The sequence below is a fragment of the Diaphorina citri genome, unplaced genomic scaffold, assembly GCF_000475195.1.
Source record: "Diaphorina citri unplaced genomic scaffold, Diaci psyllid genome assembly version 1.1 scaffold1751, whole genome shotgun sequence".
NCBI classification, from domain to species: Eukaryota; Metazoa; Arthropoda; class Insecta; order Hemiptera; family Psyllidae; genus Diaphorina; species Diaphorina citri.
The window spans coordinates 40,766-59,139 of record NW_007379177.1 but is presented as its reverse complement, the minus strand read 5'-3'; the positions used below and the strand labels follow the sequence as shown (position 1 = coordinate 59,139).

Here is an 18,374-nt window from a genome sequence, read left to right as displayed (position 1 = left end):
ATAAAAAAAAACTTCGTTCTCAAAATCTCATTATTACGTGTGAGTTGAGAGCGAGAAATAAAATAAAGTAGGTACCTACATAATAAACAGGGTACGAATATTACATAATACCTACTACATAATAAACAGAGTACGAATATTACATAATACCTACTACATAATAAACAGAGTACGAATATTACAAATTGCATACTGGGTGTTCTATTCATCTGTAAACATCTAGAATCTAGATATTTAAGGGGATTTAGAACTCAAAAGATGCCAATAAATAGGTCATTTTTAAGTAGGCTTGCCAAACGTCCCGAATTGGCCGGGACAGTCCCGATTTCGCGATTATGTTCGCGGATTTGGCGATTTTTTTCGCGGATTTCGCGATTTTGTTCGCGGATTTCGCGATTATGTTCGCGGATTTCGTGATTATGTTCGCGGATTTGGCGATTTTGTTCGCGGATTTCGCGATTTTGTTCGCGGATTTTGCGATTATGCTCACTCTCTCTTTTTTCTTTAGCTATACTCTGTCTTCTTCGATCTTTCTCAAATAACTTTTTCTCTCCCCTCTCCCTCTCTCTCTTTCTCTCTCTCACTCTCTCTCCTTCTCTCTATCTCTCTCACTCTCTCTCTCTCTCTTAGTTACCTACTTCCCAAGGGACATAGAAATAGAACGAGAGAGAGAGAGAAGGAGGTGAAAAAGTTATTTGAGAAATATCGAAGGATACACTACAGCTAGAGAAGTAATAGAGAGAAGGAGAGAGATGAAAAAGAGATGGAGAGAGTGAGAGAGAGAGAGAGATGAAAAAGAGATGGAGAGAGTGAGTGAGAGAGAGAGAGATGAAAAAGAGATGGAGAGAGTGAGTGAGAGAGAGAGAGAGGAAAAAGAGATGGAGAGAGTGAGAGAGAGAGAGCGATGAAAAAGAGATGGAGAGAAAAAGAGAGGGTATAACTTTCTTTTTCTCATTTCTAAACAATTTAGCTTTTTCTTTCTCTTCTTCTTCTTCTTCTTCTTCTCTTTCTTCTTCTTCTTTTTCTTCTTCTTCCTCTTCTTCTTCTTCACCACCTCAACTCTCGCATTTTGTATTTCTTTATATTTTTCTGTTTTTCTTTTTCTTGCTCTCTCTTTTTTCTTTAGCTATACTCTGTCTTCTTCGATCTTTCTCAAATAACTTTTTCTCTCCCCTCTCCCTCTCTCTCTTTCTCTTTTTCTGTCTCACTCTCTCTCTCCTTCTCTCTCTCTTTCTCTCTCTCTCTCTCTCTCTCTTAGTTACCTACTTCCCAAGGGACATAGAAATAGAACGAGAGAGAGAGAGAGAGAGAAGGAGGTGAAAAAGTTATTTGAGAAATATCGAAGGAAACACTACAGCTAGAGAAGCAAGAGAGAGAGAGAGAGTGAGATGAAAAAGAGATGGAGAGAGTGAGAGAGAGATGAAAAGAGATGGAGAGAGTGAGAGAGAGAGAGAGATGAAAAAGAGATGGAGAGAGAGAGATGAAAAAGAGATGGAGAGAGTGAGAGAGAGATGAAAAAGAGATGGAGAGAGTGAGTGAGAGAGAGATGAAAAAGAGATGGAGAGAGTGAGAGATGAAAAAGAGATGGAGAGAGTGAGAGAGAGAGATGAAAAAGAGATGGAGAGAGAAAGAGAGGGTATAATTTTCTTTTTCTCATTTCTAAACAATTTAGCTTTTTCTTTCTCTTCTTCTTCTTCTTCTTCTTCTTCTTCTTCTTATTCTTCTTCTTCACCACCTCAACTCTCGCTTTTTGTATTTCTTTATATTTTTCTCTTTTTCTTTATTTTATTTTTCGCTCTAACAAGAAAAACTTATAAACACAAACAAATACACGTCGGGGTTTGGAAACAAGTTTATCGAAATCTTGGAATCCCTCTTCAGTGTGTGTGGTAGTCCGATTTTTCTCTTTATTTTTCGCTCTAAAGACAAATAAGAGAGGGATAGAAGAAGAGAGAGAGATCATTTTGGATATTTGGCAAGCCTATTTTTAAGGATTTAAACTACAAATAATAGGTAAACTTACCCTACTTGTTTGCACCTATTCTGTATAAATACATAAGAACTTGTTTAGACTGCGGGGACTTTTCAGTCTCATTCTGGCAGTATATGTAAACAGAGTATATTCTATTCTAGGTACTAAGTATTATATTATGCATATTTGCAATCGATATATATTTTTTTTTTGTAAAAGTTAGGGTAAAAGAACACTCAAATAAGCATCATTCAATAGGATAAGGAAAGTCGTGTGATGTTCACACCAGATTTTTTCCCGTTTATGGTGGAAATCGAACCCGCGACCTTCTGCAGGCAAGCACAGTAACACTGGACTATCTGTGCCCCCTAATATACTATGTTCTTGATTTTCACATAATATGTACACTGAAATGCCTCTTGGAACACCCTGTATATTTTTTCATACAAACGAGACTGAATTATCCAATTTAAATGAAAACTTTTAAACTAAAGTTCACAGCCAGGCGTGAACAAAGTGTGGCACACTGCGGGCCTCGACAACTGATGATTTTTTTTTTTTTAAGTTATTTATCAGTTTGGTAGGTACGGTAAAAGTACAACCCTCAAGAGGGACCATTGTAAAAAAAAGGTCATTGATTTAACACATTATCAGTAGATTTTAGAATGAGGGTCTTTAATAGGCCTACAAAGGTCTCCGATGTAGTCCAAATTCTACTTTTTAAAAGGTTTGATAGAGGGAACTGTTAACAACAGAATTTTTATCGTCCTGAAATCGAAGAGAAAGACATAATAGAAAGCCAGCCGTCCCGAGAACGAACCTCATCTATTTAGGATAAACTTTATTTCACCCCGGGTGGAAATAAAATTACTTTCTGGACTTGAACTTTTCCTTATAATTGACTTGTAACCTTGACTTTTCTCTCCCTCCCTCAAACCTCTCTCCCTCCTCCCTCTCTTTCTCTGTATATTCCCTTTTCCCTCTGTCGTCCTAATTCTCTTCCATCTTCTTTTCCTTTCCCTCTCTCTCTCCTTCTTTCTCCTTTCTTTTTTCTTCCTCTTCCTCTTACCACTCCTCCTCTTCCTCTCTTCTCTCCCTCTCCCTATTCTTTTACCTTATTTACTGGAAATGACACTTCAAAATCTTTTAGAAATCTCTCTATCTCCCTCCCGCCTCTCTCTCTTTTTCTCTCTCTCTTGAGTGTTCCACAGGGAACTGCGTTTTTATTGCGCTTATTTCTCTCTCTCTTTTAGTGCCAAAACACGTTTTGAGGTCCCTAGAGCTTAAATCCAAAGTTTCAGCCATTGGTCCGTGTTCTCTCTCTCTCTCTCTCTCTCTCTGGCTCTCTCTTTTTATTTAGTTCTCTATTTCTTCTTCTCTCTCCATCCCACTCTTTTCCTATCCCTCTCTGTTCTCTCTCTCTCTCTCTCTATGTCCTTAGGATTCCTCTTGAGGGGTTGCAAGGTAAGTGGATCTGAATTTAGGGGTTCCCAAAATTTCGAACCACCTGGTCAAATGTTAGAATTTGTATGAGCGCCGTACAACTATTTAAGTATGCAATACGCAATAAACGAAATATTAGTGGAGGCGTCGGATTTTCCCTCCATGATACAAAAGTTTACTGTATAATTATTTGTACGGGTGCCTTGTAACTATATAAGTATGCAATATGCAATGAATGAAATATTAGTGGAGATGTCGGACTTTCCTTCCATGAGACATTCGAGAGTTATAGCAGAAACAAACCTGTCTTTCGTTACTGAATCGAAATCCCAGTTTGAGGAACCCCTGGAAAACGTATTTTTTGGGGTTAGGCAAATTTGAGAAGAGCACTACTTTTAAAATAACAAATCATACAAAAAGTAAAAAAGGTACCTCATTATTTTCAACAAAACAAACTTTAAATTATTTTAAAACTATGATGGAGAGATTTCTTGTCAAGAGTGAAAAGGAAGAAGAGGAGGAGTAAGAGGAATAAGAAGAAGGCGAATGAAGAAGAAGAATGAGATTGAAGAGAAAGAAGAAGAATGAAAAGGAAGAAAAATGAGAAGAAGGAAGAACAAGAATGAGATTGAAGAAGAAGTAAAGAAGAAGGAGGAGGAGAAAGAAGAAGAAGAAGAATAAGATTGAAAAAGAAGGAGAAGGAAGAACAAGAGGAAGAGAAGGATTAGGAGGAGAAGAAGAAGCAGAAGAAGAAAGGAGAAGAAGATTGAAGAGGCAGAAGAAGAAGAAGAAGAAGAATGAAGAGAAAGAAGAAGAATAAAAAGAAAGAAGAACAGAAAGAAGAAGAAGGAGAAGAAGGAGAAGAAGAAGAAGAAGAAAGATGACTAATTATGAAGAGTGCTGTAATAGAGATACTGTAATCAGAGAATTTGCAGGGGGAAGGTTTTTAGAAGTAAGATTTCATGCGGGAAGAGATTTCAGAACAAAATTACAGGAGGAAAGGGATTGTGGAAGTCAAATTCCATGGGAAGGGGTTTTTAGAACGAAATTAAAGAGAAATTGTTTTCAGAACAAATACCTAATTAGGTTATTGTGAAGTTTGGACAGCAGCACAAGTTTTCGGGAACTTTTAGAAACCCCGTCACACTGATTTTGATAAGAAACCTTAATGCCATATGCATACTTAAATCCTACATAAATAACACTTCTATTGCTTTAGCCTTTCGAATAAAGAATAAGGGGAGAGAGGCAGAGTGAGGAATAGAGAAAGAGAGACAAGGACTTAATGATGGAGAAAGAGAGAGTGAGAGAAAGAAGGAAAAGAGAGAAGAGGACTTAGAGATGGAGAAAAGAGAGAGATAGAAGAGGACTTAGAGATGGAGAAAAGAGAGAGAGAGAAGAAGAAGAGAAAAGGGGGGGAAGTAGCAAATCTTTCAGAAAGAGAGAGAGAGAAATAAATAGAAGAAGGAATAGAGCTTTGAGGAAAAGATAGAGAGAGAGAGAGAGAGGGGAAAAAACTAGCAAATCTTTCAATAAGAGAGAGAGAGAGAAAGAAATAAATAAAAGAGAAGAAGGAAAAGAGCTTTGAGGAAAAGATATATGCATACTTAAATCCTACATAAATAACACTTCTATTGCTTTAGCCTTTCGAATAAAGAATAAGGGGAGAGAGGCAGAGTGAGGAAGAGAGAAAGAGAGACAAGGACTTAATGATGGAGAAAGAGAGAGTGAGAGAAAGAAGGAAAATGGAGAAAAGGACTTAGAGATGGAGAAAAGAGAGAGAAGAAGAAGAGAAAAAGGGGGGGGAAGTAGCAAATCTTTCAGAAAGAGAGAGAGAGAGAAATAAATAAAAGAGAAGAAGGAAAAGAGCTTTGAGGAAAAGATAGAGAGAGAGAGGGAAAAAGTAGCAAATCTTTCAATAAGAGAGAGAGAAAGAAAGAAATATATAAAAGAGAAGAAGGAAAAGAGCTTTGAGGAAAAGATAGAGAGAGAGAGAGAGAAGCAAAGCTTTCAGAACAAGAGAAAGAGAGAGGGAAGAGAAAAGGAAGCGGGCTTTGAGAAAGAGACGGAGGAAAGAATGTAGCAAAGTTTTGAGAGAGAGAGAGAGAGACGGAGCGAGAAAAAGTTTAATGGAAAGAGAAAGATTGAAAAGAAGAAGAATAAAGAAAAACAAACTAACATTGGGGCAAATGTTTGAGACGAGAGAGAGAGAGAAAAGAGAAAGAGAGAGGGAGAGAAAGAATAAAGAGGAGAGAGAGAAAGAATAAAGAGGAGAGAGAGAAAGAATAAAGAGGAGAGAGAGAAATTGAAAAGAGGAGAGAGAGAAAGAATAAAGAGGAGAGAGAGAAAGAATAAAGAGGAGAGAGAGAAAAAAAGAGAGAGAAAAAAAGGGGGAAAAAAAAAAATGGGGAAAAAATAAAAAAAAAAAAAAAAAAAAAAAAAAAAAGAGGAGGAGGAGAACGAAGAACAAGAGAGAGAAAGCGAAAAAGATGTATAGGAGAACGAGAGAAAGAGGATAAAATATATAAGGAAGAGTATGAGAAGAAAAGAAAGAGAGAGAGAGAAAGGAACGAACGAGAGGGAGAGAGAGAAAGGAACGAGAGAGAGAGGGAGAGAAAGAGGACAAGATATATAAGGAAGAGTAAGAGAAGGAAAGAAAGAGAGAGAAAGAAAGAAACGAACGAGAGGGAGAGAGAGAGACAGCAGAAGGAAATGAGGAGAGAGCGAGGGAGACAGGGATAGATATGAGACAGAGATGGAAAATAAGAAGGAAAGAGAGAGAGAGAGAGGGAGGGAGAGAAAGGAACGAGAGCGAGAGGGAGAGAAAGGAACGAAAGAGAGAATCGAACCCAGCACCTTCGGGTTGAAAGTCAGTGCTCTTGACCACTCGGCCACAAAGGTGGGTACTTACCACAGTAATGATTGAGAAGACACTGGAAACCCGGACACCTTACAGTGTATGGACACATCCTTCCCCAGGTCTATCGTTTCTAACTGAGGTGTGATTTGAATAGATAGGGGAGCTGAAACGAAGAGATATACATAATCATTTGATTGAAGACTCAGTAACTTTGTGAAGGTCCATTTTAACTATTAGGTTGAATGGATGAGCATGTATGGGATTATATAAATAAGTTTTACCCTTTAACAAAAGTGAAGTCGTATTCGTTTTCCACATAACCCAATAGAAGAGAAAAACAGTTTTAGTGATCAAAACAAACGAGTCTCTTAGCCCTAAACTGATTACTTACAACACAATCTTCTTCCTTTTCTTCGCCTTTTCCAGCGTTCAGACGGGGTCGGTGTTTTTCGTCAACCTCTCAATCAATTTTACAAAAAGTGAAATCGTATTCGTTTTCCACATAACCCAATAGAAGAGAAAAACAGTTTTAGTGATCAAAACAAACGAGTCTCTTAGCCCTAAACTGATTACTTACAACACAATCTTCTTCCTTTTCTTCGCCTTTTCCAGCGTTCGGACGGGGTCGGTGTTTTTCGTCAACCTCTCAATCAATTTTACGAGTGGATGTCCTTCGCACTCAACCTTTGCTATTAAATAGCAAATAAAGAAATTTTCTTTAGCAAAGGGGATTTGAGGCTGGTATACTCCCTGTTTAACGTCCCCCAGCCAAACTAAACTGGTATATTCCCTGTTTAACGTCCCCCAGCCAGACTAAGCTGGTCTACTCCCTGTCTAACGTCCCCCAGCCAGACTAAGCTGGTCTACTCCCTGTCTAACGTCCCCCAGCCAGACTAAGCTGGTATTTGCTATTAAATAGCAAATAAAGAAATTTTCTTTAGCAAAGGGGATTTGAGGCTGGTATACTCCCTGTTTAACGTCCCCCAGCCAAATCAAGCTGGTCTACTCCCTGTTCAAAGTACCCCCAGCCAGACTAAGTTGGTCTATTCCCTGTTTACCGTCCCCCAGCCAAACTAAACTGGTATACTCCCTGTTTAACGTCCCCCAGCCAAACTAAACTGGTATACTCCCTGTTTAACGTCCCCCAGCCAGACTAAGCTGGTCTACTCCCTGTCTAACGTCCCCCAGCCAGACAGTATACTCACACGTAATAGACAGCGTTATTTGAATGGTATCCTCTCCAACCGTGTTGTTAATCCAGCACAGATACTTCCCCTCGTCTTCCAGCCTCACGTTAGATATCTTCAGGAGCCCTGCATTATCCACCAGAATCTTGTATCGTGGGTTGGTCAGGTCGAGAGACTTAAGGTTCGTGCGATCTTCCCTGATTTCCCGATACCACCTGAAAAAAAAGGGGGGATAGAAAAAGGCAGGCGACGACGACGTTTCAATCTAACTAGGATGACTTTCAATACCATTTTTAAACTTTCTTAGATTTATATGGTTTATCTCCGATTATATTTATATGGTTTGTCCCCTTTGATATTTATATGGTTGACACCTATTAGATTTATATGGTTCACTTATTTAAAAAAATCATGTTGTTTGGTTTAACCCTTATAAGATTCATATGGTTTACCCTCTTATAAATTTATATGGTTTACACTCCTCTAGAATTATATTGTTTTCCTTTTTTTCCCCAATCTAAGTAGGCTGGCTCAATATGAAAATGAAAGATACCTTGTAAGCGCTAGGTCATCAGTCACACGAGTCTGATACATCACTTGTTACAGTTCTTCGAAAAAAAAAATGAAATAACAAATGAATAACAGTCTCCTTTTTTTTCCAATGTTGCCAGTTGTCAAGCAGAAGTACGAGATCAACGTCAACTACGAACACAACGTGATTCTCGGCAACACCGCAGTCCTGCGTTGCCAAATCCCCAGCTACATGTCTGAGTACATCATTGTGACGTCATGGATACAGGATGACGTTAATATTTATCTCAACACAGATACAGGTAAAAGTTGTAGACCTAACACCCTGTATAAATGCCGAGGTCTTTATTGACGGCGGTGCCACCCTTAATTCGGCTGCGAAGTACCCCCTCTCTGTAAATATTTTTCTTTCACCATCTCTCTGTAAATATTTTGCTTTCACCATCTCTCTGTAAATATTTTTCTTCACCATAACAAGGTATATCCTATTCTCTTCTATTATTGAACCACTATTTCTCTTCCCTCAGGTGGCAAATACGTGGTGCTCAGTTCCGGAGACCTTTACGTGTTCAACGCAACCCCTAACGACGGCTACAAGAGTTACCGCTGTCGGACCGTCAATAAGATTACAGGGGAGTCCCAGGCATCCGTCTTCCAAACCCGACTGTCAATTACTGGTAAGTTAAAGTCCTTGTGTACTAGTTATTGACACTGTTCTAGTTATCGACCCCGTTCTAGTTTTCGACACCTAACGACGGCTACAAGAGTTACCGTTGTCGGACCGTCAATAAGATAACAGGGGAGTCCCAGGCATCCGTCTGCCAAACCCGACTGTCCATTACTGGTAAGTCAAAGTCCCGGGTTCGATTTTGTCCTAGTTTTCGACACCTAACGATGGCTACAAGAGTTATAAACCCTAACCCAACTGTCAATTCCTGGTAAGTCAAAGTTCTGGGTTCGATTCTCGACCACTACTTTTTCTTCTTTCCTTTTTCCATAGGTTCAACAAGTTTTTTTATCGTTTACTGTTACAACTTCTTGTATTACTATTATTATTAACCCAAATGTACGAGATCTTTTCGAGGCTGCTGGGGCTCAGTCCTTTTCGGGCAGCGTAAAAAAAAATAAGCACTATTAATATCATTATTGTTATTATTACCTTCTCTTACTTTCTCTCTCTCTTTCTCATTGAAAGAAATAAGCAAGAGAAAGCCAGAGAAATGTGGTCTAGAGATTCTCCAAGTATAAAAGAGAAACAGAGGGAGAGAGAAATATAACCACAGAAAAAGATAGATAGAACGAGAGAAAGAATAAGAGAGAGACAGAAAGAGAACGAAAAGAGAGAGAGAGGTAGAGGAAAGAGAGAGAGGAAGAGGTATAAAGAGAAAGAGAGAGGAAGAGGTATAAAGAGAAAGAGAGAGGGAGATATAAAGAATGTGGGAGAGGTATATGGAGATAAAGAAAGCATCAGACTAAAAGTATATAAAATGCTTAGGAATGATTTAAGTTGAAGAGTGCTGAGGTTTTTAAATGTTTATTTTTACTTTCATAAATAAATAATGGTCTTTATTTATTTCATATTGAATCCCAGTGTCGACGCGACGTTCCAAGAACGAACATTACATGTTTAGGATAAAATCCGCCTCGGCCGGGATTCGAAGCTTTCTTGACCCCGATAGCAGAATAAAGAAAAGATGTCTTTTTGTATCTGCTATACACCGGGGTGATGGTCTCTAGCTCTAGCCATGTCAAATTGGCTCGCTCGTCCTGAACCGCAGTCAACCATCGTGAGGACTTGTACTTGGTCTAAAAGCAGAGAGAACCCTTTGAGGAACTGCCAGCTTGCTGGGCTGGTTAGGGTTAACTGTTCTCCTCCCTGTTTATAGTCCCACAGCCAGACGCTAGTCTTCTCTCTGTTTAACGTCCCCTAGCCAGACAGGTTAGGTTAATGTGAGGAGACGGCTAGCTTGTCCATGAACGGAGGGCTAAACCCCCATCACTAAATTGGACTCTTGGAATGTTGAGAAGCGCCGAGCCCTCGTTCGTAGGTTCGAATATAAAGTTTAAACATCACAAACTAGGAGGAGGAGAAGGTGAAAGAGGAAGAGAAGGAATACGGGGAGAGGAAGGAAGAGGAGGAAAAATAGAGAAGAGGAAAAAGAGAAGGATAAAGAGGAGGAAAAGGAAGGAAAGGGAATAATGAGGAGGTCCAGAGGGAAGGAGAAAGAGGAGGGAAATAGGGGAGAAGGAGGCAGACGGTACGAAGAGAAGGGGAGGAGGAAGAGAGAGGAGGAGAAAACGAATTGAGAGGGAGGAAGAGGAGGAGGAGAAATAAGAGAGGGAGAGACGAGAGGAGAGGGACCAGAGAATTCTGAGTAGATTAAACATCATAAAACTTAATTAAAAATTGAAAAAAAAACATCATCTCGTCCAATACAACCCATGTAATCTAGCTTACCCTGTTTTTATGTATCACTCTTTGCTCTTTTTTTGGTCCGTTTAGTGAGTTAAGTCTCTAGTATAAATATTAATAGGTGTACCTATAGCTGTACGTAATACGGTAGGTATCTTCTTTTTTCTTTGCCTTTTCCCGTGTTCAGACGGGCTCGGCATCTTTCGTCAGCCCTCAATCAGCCCTAGCAAGGGTAATAGCTTGGGACTGACATTTGGTTTTGGCTGAAAAAAACTAGGCCGCGGGTTCGATTCCCGCCCGGGGCGGATTTTATCCTGATGGTATAATGTTCGTTTTCGGAACGGCTGGCTTTCTCCTATCCCGTCTTCCTTCTCTCTTCGATTTCGGGACGATGAGACCATAGCAGTTACAGTTCCCTCTGTCAAACCTCTTTAAAAAAAAATCAATTTTCATTGCTCATTATTCGAAGTGTAGCGACCTCTAGTGACTGATCACAAAAATTGGTGTCCAATATGTGTTTCATACAAGTTCTCTCTTTAGGCCACATTTCGGAGGAAGAGAATGAAATAGATAAATCATTGAGTACCTGCTTTGTAAGCGCTAATTCGTGGGTTCGATTCCCACACGGGGCGGATTTTATCCTAAACAGATAAGGTTCATTCTCAAAACGCCTTGCTTTCTCCTATCCTGTCTTTCCTTTCTAGTCGCTTTCGGGACGATAAGATCTTAGCAGGTACAGATAGATCCCTCTAATAAACCCCTAAAAAATAGAAAAAATTCCCCCCCGGGTGAACTTTCCCTAAACAGATAAGGTTTGTTTTCTGAACGGCCCTTTCTGCATCAAACCCTTCAGGTTTTTCAAGCTTTTCCGGAGATAATTCCGAATAAAAGGTTTGGGGATTTCGGAAATGAGATTGAACAAGATAGAGGCAACAGATAAACAGGTATTTACAAACAGATAGACAGATAAATTAGAGAGCTTTGTTTATAAGCTTATAAGTTGAGACTAGAAGATAGCTGGAGATATTGAGATTTTAGACACTGACGCAATTTTGCCATTTTGGGGGCCCGGAGAATTTAAGGTCCTCACAGGATAGAGTGGAAGAACCCCAAATGTAACTACAAGTTCGGCCATGCCTTTTCCACAAGTTTGGCCATGCCTCGGGATGAACTAGCAGGATTCCGGAGCGAAGCGACGGAATTCAGCTAGTAAGCTTATAAGTTGAGTCTAGAAGATAGTTGAGAGATATTGAGATTTCAGGCACTGACGCAATTTCGCCCTCGCGGTGCGGGGGGCCGGAGAATTTAAGGTCCTCACAGGATAGAGTGGAAGAACCCCAAATGTAGTATGAGTCCCAAGAATATCTGCCTAAAATTTGGAACGTCTACCCCACATCCTCCCCCCGTCAATCCACTTTCAACCATAATGGAAACAAGGTCTCGTGTATTTTATGGGTTTAACATTTTACAATGCATAATTATTACAATAGACCTTGCTTAATTATATAAAAAAAAAGAAAAAAAATGTAGTATGAGTCCCAAGAATATCTGCCTGAAATTTGGAACGTCAACCCCACATCCTCCCCCGTCAATCCACTTTCAACCATATATGGCCCTCTGACATAACCTTGCCGGGAAGGGGGCTCAAAAAAGTATACAAATATAGGCCACTGTTTCTGGTGCTTTTGTTGTTTACCCAGGAAGGACATACTTCGGGATGGGCATGCTACAGCACAGACCTCACGAATCTAATATGTAGAATGGAGCAGTTGTTTCTTTGGGGCTAATGACAATCGAAGTCGTGCCCCTTTTAAAATAAATTTATAAATTTTTAGTTGTTTCATTGCTACGAAATAAACACGGCGATAAAACACTCTTTAAAAAAATTGTTCACACAAGATTAACTCAAGATATCGGGGGGCCCTATAAGAGCCCTTTTTCTGAGTGAGTGCACCCTGTATATATTGTGTTCCCTTGGTGCACCCTTGTTTACATAATGAATAAAGTTTGTCACTTTGCTGTCATAGATAATGTTCTTTGGGAATTGACACTTTAAAAACTTTTACACAATACAAGAAACAGGGTTTTTCACTACCTAGGCATCTATATCATATTTTGAGAGCCTAGTTAGCTTGGTTGGTAGTGCGTCTGGCTTGTAAGCGCTAGGTCGTGGGTTCGATTCCCGACCGGGGTGAATTTATCCCAAACAGATAAGGTTCGTTCTCGGAACGGCTGGCTTTCTTCTATCCTGCCTTCCTTCTCTCTTCGATTCCGGGACGATAAGACTTTAGCAGTTATAGTTCCCTCGATCAAGAAAGTGGATTTTTTTTTTTAGTCCAGATGTCTTTCACATTACTCTGTATGTTCTATTCATCTCCTTTTTCTTCGCCTTTTCCCGTGTACAAACGGGGTCGGCGTTTTTCGTCAGCCTCTCAATCAGCCCTAACTAGGGTGATTGCTTTCGGCTGACGTTTGGTTTTGGCTACAATTTTTTTACGAGTGGATGCGCCTCGCACTCAACCTTTGCTTTTTCTTCCAAGGGAAATTTCAGGCTGGTATCCTCCCTGTTTAAAGTCCCCCAGCCAGACCCAGTATGTTATATCCTGTTCCTGTGCTATCTAAATAGACAAACCTCCACACCTATACCTACACCTAACTACCTACCTCCACACCTATAGGAATCTCTCCTACACTATCACGATGATGGCAACTTTTATGACAAGGTTTAAGGTTTTTGCTGGCACAAAATTCTACCGGGGGTTCCACCTTGCCCTGCCTTCCCCCACCTCTTGTAATCCCACAGTCTTCTCTATTCTAGAGGGGCGGGGTTCACTTTGCCCTACAGTCCCCCACCTCACTTAACCCTTTATTTGACAATGGATAGATCTCTACCTTATATTTATTAAAAAAAAAAAATTATAATGAAATATGTATCATTATGAAATATGTATCATATAGTACTTGACACATACCTCCAAATCAACAAAATTATTAAATAGGTAATTATAAAAAAAGACGAGAAAAAAAAAAGAAATAGAGACAGAAAAATAAAATGAAAATAATGTATGGTACTAAAAAAAAAGTTAAAGAAATCAAATAAAAATAAACAGGAATAGTAGGTACCAAGGTAAAAAAATTACACAAAAATAAATAAATAAGATGGTAAAAAATAAAATAAAAAAGTGCTTAGGTATAAAAATTAAACAAAAAAAAAAATAAGTAGGTATAAAAATAAAATAAAAAGGTGCCTAGGTATAAAACTAAATAAAAAATAAATAAATAGGTATAAAAAGTAAATAAAATAAACATAAACCTAAACATAAAACGAAAACGAGAAACTAAGTTAATAATATTTTAAACTTTTCCAACAATCTCTCTCTCTCGTTCCTTTCTCTCCCTCTCTCTTTCCTTCTTCTTTTCCATCTCTGTCTCATGTCTATCCCTGTCTCCCTCGCTCTCTCCTCATTTCCTTCTGCTCTCTCTCTCTCCCTCTCGTTCCTTTCTTTCTCTCTCTCTTTCCTTCTCTTACTCTTCCTTATATTTATATTTTGTCCTCTTTCTCTCTCTCTCTTTCCTTCTTATTTTCCATCTCTGTCTCAGGTCTATCCCTGTCTCCCTCGCTCTCTCCTTGTTTCCTTCTGCTCTCTCTCTCTCCCTCTCGTTCCTTCCTTTCTCTCTCTCTTTCTTTCCTTCTCTTACTCTTCCTTATATTTTATCCTCTTTCTCTCCTTCTCCTTTCCATATTTTTCGTTTTCTCTCTCTTGTTCTTCGTTCTCCTCCTCCTCTTTTTTTGAAGTTTTGCCCAATGTTTTCTCTCTCCCTCTTTCTCTCTCTCTATTTCAATTTCTCTCTCCCTCCCTCTTTATTCTTTCTCTCCCTCTCCCTCTCTCTTTCTCTTTTCTCTCTCTCTCTCGTCTCAAACGTTTGCCCCAATGTTAGTTTGTTTTTCTTTATTCGTCTTCTTTTCAATCTTTCTTTTTCCATTAAACTTTTTCTCGCTCCATCTCTCTCTCTCTACCTATGTCTCTCCTATCTTGTCCAATCTCATTTCCGAAATCCCCAAACCTTTTATTCGGAATTATCTCCGGAAAAGCTTGAAAAACCTGAAGGGTTTGATGCAGAAAGGGCCGTTCAGAAAACAAACCTTATCTGTTTAGGGAAAGTTCACCCGGGGCGGATTTTTTTTCTATTTTTTTTTAGGGGTTTATTAGAGGGATCTATCTGTACTTGCCAAGGTCTTGTCGTCCCGAAAGCGACTAGAAAAGGAACACAGGATAGGAGAAAGCAAGGCGTTTTGAGAATGAACCTTATCTGTTTAGGATAAAATCCACCCCGTGTGGGAATCGAACCCACGAATTAGCGCTTACACGGCAGGTACTCAATGATTTATCTATTTCATACTCTTCCACAGAAATGTGGCCTAAAGAGAGAACTTGTATGAAACACATGTTGGACACCAATTTTTGTGATCAGTCACTAGAGGTCGCTACACTTCCAATAATGAGCAATGAAAATTGATTAGGTATTTTTTTAAGAGGTTTGACAGAGGGAACTGTAACTGCTATGGTCTCATCGTCTCGAAATCCAAGAGAGAAGGAAGACAGGATAGGAGAAAGCCAGCCGTTCCGAGAACAAATATTATACCATCGGGATAAAATCCGCCCCGGGCAGGAATCGAACCCGCGGCCTAGCGCTTACAAGGCAGACGCACTACCAACTAAGCAAACTAGGCTGGCAAAATGAAAATTGAGAGCTGTTTAAAACTTGATTTTCCTCTTCGTGCCCTTATTGAATAAAACCTGTCCATTTCCGTTTCTACCTGTTCCTTATTGTAATTCAACACCTCATCTCAGTTGTCTTAATCCATGAGATAGCAAGATACTTTGCTACATTGGAAGACAGCTCTCGCTAAGCCTCGAAGCTTGGAGAGAGCTTAATTATTTTCCTTTAAAAGGATTTCGGCTCGGATTTATCAAAAGGATACAGGATGTCCCGAAAGTACAAAATTTCGTATCGAATTAATAGAAGAAGAATATATAGGGTGTCCCGAAAGTACCCGATTTTATGCGCGATCCCCACTATCCTTTCAGATAACTCAGCAGGATTTACAGAAATGAGCTCTTCCAGCCAACCACTTGTTTGACAGAAAGGTCTCCCTATTTCTTTTACTCTCTTCATTTCTCTCTCTCTCTCTCTCTCTCTCTTAATGTCTCTCTCTCTCTCTCTTCATTTCTCTCTCTCTCTCTCTAAAAAAAATCTCTCTCTTTCTCTCTCTCTTAATGTCTCTCTCTCTCTCTTAATTTCTCTGTCTCTCTATTTCTCTGTCTCTCTATTTCTCTCTCTCTCTCTCGTTCTTCGCCATTCACTTTTCCGTTTTCAATTGAAACTTGGAATGAAAGAGGAAGAAAGAGAGGGAGAGAGAGAAAGAGATAGAGAGAGAGAGAAAGAGAGAGAGAGAAAGAGACAAGACAAACATCTCATCATCTTTGTCTCTTCAGGATTCAAGATACGATAATACGTTCTTCTTCTCCTCCTTCTAATTCTTCTTCTTCTTTTCCTCCTCCTCCTCCACCTTCATCTTCTTCACCGATAAGTTGCCTTTGTTACTCGGATTTCCAAGATGGCGGACGATAGGGAGGGGGTGGGAGGGGGAGACCGGAAGGAAGAGGAAGAGAGGGAAGGGGAGAGTTGTCGTAAGTCGTAAAAAACATGGTCGTAAAAAAGCATAAAAAAACAACGAGAGAGAAAATGAGAAATAAACGGTGAAGAAGATTTAAGAGGGAAATAGATAAGGGAGGGAAAGAGGGAGAGAGAGGGAGATATGAAAGAGAGGAATAAAAGATAACAAAAGAGAAGAGAAGTAGGAAGAGAGAAAGAGAAAGAGAGAGAGTCAGAGAGAAAGTAAGAGAAGGTAATAACAATAATGATATTAATAGTGCTTTTTTTTATCCTGCCCGAAAAGGACTGAGCCCCAGCAGCCTCAAAAAGATCTCGTTCATTTGGGTTAGTAATAATAGTAATACAAGAAGTTGTAACTGACAGTCGGGTTTGGAAGATGGATGCCTGGGACTCCCCTGTTATCTTATTGACGGTCCGACAGCGGTCTTGTAGCCGTCGTTAGGGGTCGAAAACTAGGACAATGTCGATAACTGGGACAAAATCGAACCCAGGACTTTGACTTACCAGTAATCGACAGTCAGGTTTGTAGGCGTTGTTAGGTGTCGAACACTAGGACAAAAGAACTTTGACTTACCAGTAATCGACAGTCGGGTTTGGAAGACGGATGCCTGGGACTCCTCTGTTATCTTATTGACGGTCCGCCAGCGGTCTTGTAACCGTTATTAGGTGTCAAAAACTAGAACGGTGTTGAAAAATAGGACAAAATCGAACCCGGGACTTTGACTTACCAGTAATGGACAGTCGGATTTGCACGTAGAGGTCTCCGGAACTGAGCACCACGTATTTGCCACCTGAGGGAAGAGAAATAGTGGTTCAATAATAGAAGAGAATAGGATATACCTTGTTTATCCTGCTCGAATGAGACTAAAATGTCCCTTTACCCCAGCAGTCTAAACAAGGTCTCGTGTGTTTTATGGGTTTAACAGTGTACTGTATATGTCACTTGGGAAAGGGTTCCTTAAGGGAGCCCCCAAAGGACATTTAGGAGTGTAGGAAACTGTAGATGTCACTTAGAAAAAGGATTCCTTTAAGGCTCCCAAATACTTTTTCGAGCCTCAAATTAAATATTAAACTAGCAAAATGTCTTTATGACAGTTTTTAGAACGCCTCGGGTTGGATCTGACCCAATCTTTATTCTAGGGTTGAGTGTTAATTCTAGGGTTAAGTGCTAATTCTAGGGTTAGGTGCTAATTCTAGGGTTAAGTGCTAATTCTAGGGTTAGGTGCTAATTCCAAGGTTAAGTGTTAAAACGCTTTCCCATCAAAATCAGACAAGCGGTTCAGAAAATGCGACGAAAAAAGGAATTCCTTAAGGGCGTGTCCTTGGGCCCCAAAATGTAAACTCTTTTGTTACTTTTTCTTTGTCAAATTACCATAAAAATCGGTCAAATGGGTTGAATATTTTCTCCAAATTTTAACAAAATAGGACTATCCGTTCGAAAAGTTATGGCGAAGAAAAATATTTACAGAGAGGGGGTACTTCGTCGCCGGATTAAGGGTGGCACCGCCGTCAATAAAGACCTCGGCATACAGGGTGTCATGTCTACAACTTTTACCTGTATCTGTGTTGAGATAAATATTAACGTCATCCTGTATCCATGACGTCACAATGATGTACTCAGACATGTAGCTGGGGATTTGGCAACGCAGGACTGCGGTGTTGCCGAGAATCACGTTGTGTTCGTAGTTGACGTTGATCTCGTACTTCTGCTTGACAACTGGCAACATTGGAAGAAAAAAAAAGGAGACTGTTATTCATTTGTTATTCTTTTTTTTTTTCGAAGAACTGAAGCTTGGCCAGCCGCGAACATAATCGCCAAATCCGCAAACAAAATCGCGAAATCCGCGAACATAATCGCCAAATCCGCGAACATAATCGGCAATTGGCAACATTAAAAAAAAAAAAAAAAAAAAAAGAGAACGTTATTCATCTGTTATTATTATTATTTTTTGGTAGAGCTGAAACAAGTGATATATCAGACTCGTGTGGTCTGTGTCGTAACAGGTAGCTTCGAATCCCGGCCGAGGCGGATTTTATCCTAAACATGTAATGTTCGTTCTTGGAACGTCACGTCGACACTGGGATTCAATATAAAACGAATACAGACCTTTATTTATTTATGAAAGTAAAAATAAACATTTTTTAAAAACCTCAGCACTCTTCAACTTAAATCACATCTAAGCATTTTATATACTTTTAGTCTGATGCTTTCTTTATCTCTATATACCTCTCCCACATTCCTTATATCTCCCTCTCTCTTTCTCTTTATACATCTTCCTCTCTCTCTTT

General features: G+C 39.6%; 1 protein-coding gene across 1 annotated transcript in view; it reads left to right on the top strand.

The window, feature by feature from the left end:
- The window catches only part of LOC103517118 (Down syndrome cell adhesion molecule-like protein Dscam2), a gene marked incomplete at both ends in the record, with an annotated part of 61,238 nt that overhangs the window by 2,202 nt on the left and 40,662 nt on the right, over positions 1-18,374 (top strand). Inside the window, 2 exons of the mRNA XM_026829329.1 lie at positions 8,134-8,295; positions 8,521-8,670. Of these exons, the coding sequence (XP_026685130.1) occupies positions 8,134-8,295; positions 8,521-8,670 (312 nt within the window). The remainder of the gene's footprint in view (positions 1-8,133; positions 8,296-8,520; positions 8,671-18,374) is intronic.